This window comes from Gavialis gangeticus, unplaced genomic scaffold (genome assembly GCF_001723915.1).
Source record: "Gavialis gangeticus isolate Ggan-Ray unplaced genomic scaffold, GavGan_comp1, whole genome shotgun sequence".
Taxonomy (NCBI): Eukaryota; Metazoa; Chordata; order Crocodylia; family Gavialidae; genus Gavialis; species Gavialis gangeticus.
The window spans coordinates 20,261,116-20,267,958 of NW_017729025.1; the positions used below are offsets into that span (position 1 = coordinate 20,261,116).

Genomic DNA, 6,843 nt, shown 5'->3' on the forward strand with positions numbered 1-6,843 from the left:
TGGGTATGGTGGGAGATGGAGGGGTGTGGGACTGTGTGTGGAGGGTGTGGGGGTGTGTGTGGGGGGGGTGGCTCTCGGAGTCCCTGGAGTGTGCAAGTCCCTAGAGCCCATCCCCATAGCACACAGCTTCCCACACTCCCACCTCAGTACTCAGCTACAGGTGGCGACAGCCTGTGGGGCCAGCCCCACCTGGCCCAAAAGTGCTCCTGCCTGAGTCCCCAGCTCCACATGGTGGCAGGGTGTGGGGCCAGTTCCACCCAGCTCCATAGTGCACAACTCCTGCCCAAGTCCTCAGCTGCAGGTGGCGGCTGTGTGTGGGGTGAGCTCCACCCGGCCCTGTAACACGCAGCTCCCACCCAAATCCCTGGCTGCATGTCAGCAACATGTGGGGCCAGCCCCACCCAGCCCAATAGCATTCCCACCCCAGTCCCCAGCCACACGTGGTAGCAGCATGCAGGGCCAGCACCACCCAGCCTGATAGTGCACAGCTCCTGCAGCGTGAGAGGACAGCTCAGCCTAGCCCCATAGCACATGGCTCCCCACACTCCCAGCCCCCTTTCTCCCAATGGGAGTCCCTGGCCCAGTGGAGCTGTACCTGAATTGCCGCTCTGGCAGGCAGGGAGTGTGGGAACAGCCACAGGAACACCAGGCACAAGCTTGGCCAGGCAGAGTCTTCTTGTCTCCAGCTCCTCCCGCCCCCAGCCGGTGACTCAGTGCTGGGGCAGGTCAGGCCAGGATGGGGGTGGTGGTTGCTTAGCAACCAGAGCTGCACTTCCGGCAGGGACACACTGGCTTGCAGAGGGGCAGCCCAGGTCAGGACTTACAGAGGGGTCCTGCGGGCCAGATGGAATTGCCTGGCAGGTTGGATTTGGCCCATGCACCATATTTTGCCTACCCCTGGGCTAAGAGAATCTACATCAAGGTAGCTCTTGGGGATCTGGGGACCCTTCATGGTGCAGCATGGCAGCACCAGTAAGGTACAGTGGAGTTATGCCCACTGTGCAACGTGGCATGGAGATGAGGGAAACATGGAGGGCTTGCGCGAGGTACAGCAAGGGCAAAGCGTTGACCTGGCCCCAGTCTAGTATAGCATTTAATCACGTGACTTTTAATACTTACATGGTCCCATTACAGTTAAGGTGCTTGACACCTTGTAGGATTGAGCCCACGTATGATTCCATATTCAAAACAAGTTTTCTTGTGTGAGCTATGATCAGTATATTGGGAAATGCTCTCTTTCCCAGAGACCAAATGCTTTAAAGCAGGGATATCGAATATCCAGCCTCTATAATTCTGGGGTATGGAGCTCCTGATGCTCATCCCACTGCTAGCATGTCCAGATGTGGTCTGTAAGGAGCTTGAAGGGGGGTTAGTTTGACACCCCTGATGTAATAGCCTCAATGGTCTACACAGATTAAAACTGATTTTAACATACCTTTCTTGCTTCTAGAAGACCATGGAAGTGACCCTGACAACAGAAGTGGAGTCTGGGGCTAGCGGTTTCAGTGTGACTGGAGGGGGAAATGAAGGAATATTTATAAAACGAGTACTCAAGGAATCCCCTGCTTCAAAATTATTCAGTATGAGAGAAGGTACAGTCTGATCTTCCAATCGGTTTTATTTTTTAATTTTAATTAAATTATTGAGGAATTTGATATAATATTAAATCCCAAAGTATGTGTACCTATAAATATACACACAGTATAGCCTATTATCAAACAGCAGCAAAAAAAATCCCAGTTCAGCAAACCTTATGCATTTAACTTTACATTAGCTCTACATTATCTATACATGTAACTTTACTCTCCCATGACGAGTCTTGCAGGATGGGTACCTTAAATGGTGATGAAATGTAGAGTCTCTTTAAATTCTGACATACTAACTTCCACTGGAACTATAATATTTCTTTTCAAAAGAAATATAATAATAAAGGATATGAATTCTTTAAACTGCAAAGGTAAAAATAGCTTCCTATTATAATTGGGAAGAATCTGCTCCAGTTTATGGTGAAGTTTTAAACATTGTTAAGTGGATGAATATGCACTGATACAAGAAAAATATGATTTAAGCAGAAACCATACCCCTGTGCATAAATATTTCAATAAATGGATACATGTTTTGCCTGATCATCAATTGGTTATTTATTGTGTATATGATTGTTAAGTACAATTAACTTTTTAAAATCATGCAATAGAGCAAGCTCATATTTTAAAATAAAATGTATGGTGACAATTTCAGGTGATCAGCTTCTCAGTGCCACAATATTTTTTGATAATATCAAATATGAAGATGCACTCAAGATTCTTCAATATTCTGAGCCATATAAAGTCCAGTTCAGCCTCAAAAGAAAGCTTGTTGAGAAAGAAGAGTTAGAACAAATTCATTCAACAACACAGTACAAGAAAGAAAAAATAATTCAGGTAAAGTTATCTGATCATGCAGCAAAGAACAGAGTAATATGTTAATAATTCACAACATAGCAGTATGTGTTTAGAAAAAATATATATTATCATTTATTATTCTAGGAGTCTGCTTCTGGTCCAAAATCAAGTAAATAAGAGTTATATTCACATTTTTTCAGTGTTTTTATATTTCTCAGAAATTCATTAAAAAAAGACCCTCTACTTTTGACCCCTTCTAATCAATATGCTCATTGACCTCTTTGAGGCCAGAACTTGGTTATAATTCTCCATCTGCTTAAAATGCATCTTACTTATATACTTGTAAATTGAGGACTCCCTTAAATATATACATTTAGATTTTCCATTGAACAAAAGCTAAAACATACTATATGGAATCTAAAGTTTGATCTTTACATGCATTTAAAGTATTCATAGAATAATTTCATTTCATGTAACTTTTAACTTAATTTTCGGTTTGTTTTTCTCTAAGGAGAGAGAAATTTTAAACAAAAAAGACCAAAATTTTATTTATTTCTTAGAAACATTCACTAGAATCACCTTCTTCTTTAGGGAAAAGAATATAGGGAATATATTCCTGAAGAAACAATGCAAATTTCAGAAAAGATAATATCAGAAGAAGACCAAGAAAAGTTAATTGTAAAACAAAGAGTGGGAAGAACAAAGCGACCCAAAAAAGATAGATTGTCATGGCCAAAATTCCAGTCAATTAAAAATAAAAAGATCTTGGGGCACAGAAGATCTCATAGTACATCAGATGCATATGAACACACACTACAGGATATTTCCCCAACAAGCACTGATACTGAGTCTCAATTTCAACAAGAAAAAATCCAAACTAAAGAAAAAAAAGGAAGCCAAAAGAAACTGAAGTTCCCTAACATTGGATTCAAGATGCATAGAACAAAAACAGACATTGAAGACAAGCAGAGATCAGAAAGAAAAACTGTGATACATACTGGAAAGGATAAAAAACAGAGAGAAGATATCAGCATGGAAACACCAGAAATATTAACCGTTGAGTACACTACTTCTCCGCTTGAAATACAAACAGGTGAAATACATGGCAGCATCAAAAAAGACATGGAAAATGGTTTACCGATCCATACAAAAAAATGCCCTGAAGTTGAAATTAGCATCAGAAAACAAAAAGGCCAGACAGCAACATCAAAGCACATTGATATACAGCAAGAAGTACCTGTTATAAAAACACAGATAGAAGAAACAATTTCAGAAACACCAAGCAAACAAATACCTCAGGCTTTACCAAGAACACGAAAGAAGAAACAAAAAGGTTCTGCTGAACAAATACAAATTCAAAAACCGACCAAAATAGAACTACAACCTGAAGGAGTAGGCCCAATACAAAGAGAGATTAAAGACCATACACCTCCAAGTTCAATTCATGTAAAGGGACTAGAAATAGGAATAGCAAAGACAGAACAAAGCAAAACACCACAAGAAGCAGATTCAAAAGAAAGGCAGGTGGAGAATGAGACTCAAAAATCAAAACTACAAAAACCAAAGGTTGGAATAGCAATTCCAAAAGGGAAAGGACCAGAAAGTGAAATCACTTTAATAAAATTAGAAACTGACACTCCAAAGACAACACAGAAAACAGAAGAGGTTGGAATAAAAATGGAAGCAACAAAAAATGAAATAAAATCAGATATCATGGACATAGTACCCGAAGACTCAGTATGGAAAATGCAAATGCCATCCCTGAAAATGCCCCCAAAACCTGAAATGGACCTTAGAGCCATGAAGGCGGACATCAGCGCCCCATCAATGGATGTTTCAGTGAAAAAGTCACAAATGGCATCTAAATTCCCACCTGACGAGGATAAAATTATAAATATTGAAAGTGAGGTAAAAATAACAGAAAAGGATACAGAAGAAAAAGAAAGCAAATTCAAAATGCCAAAGCTCAGATTACCTACATTTACTTGGTCTACTACAAAAGATACAAGTGCAGAAGTAGCTGGTGAGGCACAACTCAAAACAGCACAGATGACTATACCAACTGCTGGAGGAGAAGGAGACATAACACTGAAAGGATCTGACATACAGGCTCCAGGTCTGGACCTCGACATTGGACAAGCGCAGGTCAGTGTGTCAAAGAAAGAGCCAGAACTTTCACTGCCAAAGATCCAGGCTCAAATAAAAGAGGAAGATTTAGCAGTAAAAGTCCCAGAGATGCAAGCCAGCATTGAGGTAACTACAGGAAAAACTGAGGGAAAAGGGATGAAAATCCATAAGAAGAAAGTAAAGATGCCAAAAATGGGTTTTCCCAAACCGGATATACACGCACCAAAAGTAGATGTCACCCAACCCACCTGCATGGTCAGTATTCCCCAAGTGGACATGAAAGAAGAACCAGTGGCCACTGAAGTTGACATCACTGAGCCAGATGACAAAGCTCCAGATCTCGGGGGAAGCATGGAAATACAGGGAATACAAATACACTCAAAAGTAACTGTGGAGGGTGAAGGTGAAATAAAACTGGCAGAGAAAGAGGCCAAAGGCAAAGACAGCAAGTTCAAAATGCCCAAATTCGGCATGCCTTCCTTTGGCTGGTCCAGCTCCAAAGAGGCGCGGGTGGGAGCAGCCGATGTGGAGGTGAGCCTCACCGGGCCCCAGGTGACCTTGCCGGCAGCCAGCGTGGTGGGAGAGGTCAGCGCGCCTGCCGCTGAGATCCAGGCTCCCGCTGTGGAGCTCGACATTGGGGTGTCTGCCAGCAAAGAGGGGGAGAAGGGGAAATTGAAGATGCCAAGCGTGACGCTTCCCAAGGTGAAGATGCCACCCGTGCAGGTCAGCCTGCCGAAGGCGGAGGCTGATGTGTCACTTCCCGACACCCAAGCTGAATTGAAAGGCGGAGACTTCGCAGTGAAGGTGCCAGCTGCAGAAGGCAGCATCGACATGCCTGCAGGCAAAGCCGAGAGCACAGGGATGAAAATCCACATGCCCAAGGTCAAGATGCCTAGTATGGGATTCTCCAAACCTGACATCAAAGCGCCCAAACTCGACGTGGACGTCAGCTTACCCAAAGTCGACGCCACCCTGCCCACCTGCGAGGTCAGCCTTCCCCAAGCGGACCTGAAGGCGGGCCCCGTGGCCGGCGACATCAGCATCACCGCGCCGGATGTGAAGGCTGGTGCACTGGAAGGCAGCCTGGATGTGAAGACGCCCCAGATTGATGCCGAAGCACCATCTGCCGAGATTGCAGTGGGCGCTGCCGAGCTGGACACCGGGGGCCTGAAAGGGAAGGTTAAGATGCCAAAATTTGACAAGCCAAAGTTTGGAGTTTCCCTCCCCAAAGGCCACGTGCCAGAAGGCAAGATCAGCCTGCCCGTGGTGGAAGGGGACCTTCCCAAAGCCAAAGTGACCGCCGAGGGGGCGGTCGTGTCGCTGGAGACCCCCGAGGTCCAGGTGAAAGCCGAGGTGCCAGGCACCGAAGCCGATGTCTCCAGCTGGAAAGTGCAAATGCCATCCCTGAAGATGCCCAAAATGCCAAAAGCTGACGTCAAAGGCCCGAAGATGGACGTCAGCCTGCCATCGGTGGACGTCAGCCTGCCCAAGGTTGAGGTGGAGGTTGGAGGGCTGGAAGTTGCTGCTGGGAAGGTGGAGGTTGAAGGTGAAATCAAACCTGGCGAGAAGGAGGCCAAAGGCAAAGACAGCAAGTTCAAAATGCCCAAATTCGGCATGCCTTCCTTTGGCTGGTCCAGCTCCAAAGAGGCGCGGGTGGGAGCAGCCGATGTGGAGGTGAGCCTCACCGGGCCCCAGGTGACCTTGCCGGCAGCCAGCGTGGTGGGAGAGGTCAGCGCGCCTGCCGCTGAGATCCAGGCTCCCGCTGTGGAGCTCGACATTGGGGTGTCTGCCAGCAAAGAGGGGGAGAAGGGGAAATTGAAGATGCCAAGCGTGACGCTTCCCAAGGTGAAGATGCCACCCGTGCAGGTCAGCCTGCCGAAGGCGGAGGCTGATGTGTCACTTCCCGACACCCAAGCTGAATTGAAAGGCGGAGACTTCGCAGTGAAGGTGCCAGCTGCAGAAGGCAGCATCAACATGCCTGCAGGCAAAGCCGAGAGCACAGGGATGAAAATCCACATGCCCAAAGTCAAGATGCCGAGCATAGGATTCTCCAAACCCGACATCAAACCTCCCAAACTCGACGTGGACGTCAGCTTACCCAAAGTCGACGTCACCGTGCCCACCTGCGAGGTCAGCCTTCCCCAAGAGGACCTAAAGGAAGGCCCTAAGCACGGTGATGTCATCCACACTGCACCCAAGATCCAGGGTCCCACAATGGAAGGCAGCCTAGATGTGAGGGTGCCCCAGATAGATGCTAAAGGGCCATCCGCTGAGGTCGGGGTGGGTGGGGCTGAACTGGACACCGGGGGCCTGAAAGGGAAGGTTAAGATGCCAA

At 46.4% G+C, this 6,843-nt stretch overlaps 1 protein-coding gene across 1 annotated transcript in view; it reads left to right on the forward strand.

The window, feature by feature from the left end:
• Window positions 1-6,843, forward strand: part of AHNAK2 (AHNAK nucleoprotein 2) — an 86,513-nt gene that overhangs the window by 73,613 nt on the left and 6,057 nt on the right. The window contains exons 5-7 of the mRNA XM_019519893.1: window positions 1,451-1,592; window positions 2,239-2,420; window positions 2,973-6,830. Of these exons, the coding sequence (XP_019375438.1) occupies window positions 1,457-1,592; window positions 2,239-2,420; window positions 2,973-6,830 (4,176 nt within the window). The 5' untranslated portion in view covers window positions 1,451-1,456. The remainder of the gene's footprint in view (window positions 1-1,450; window positions 1,593-2,238; window positions 2,421-2,972; window positions 6,831-6,843) is intronic.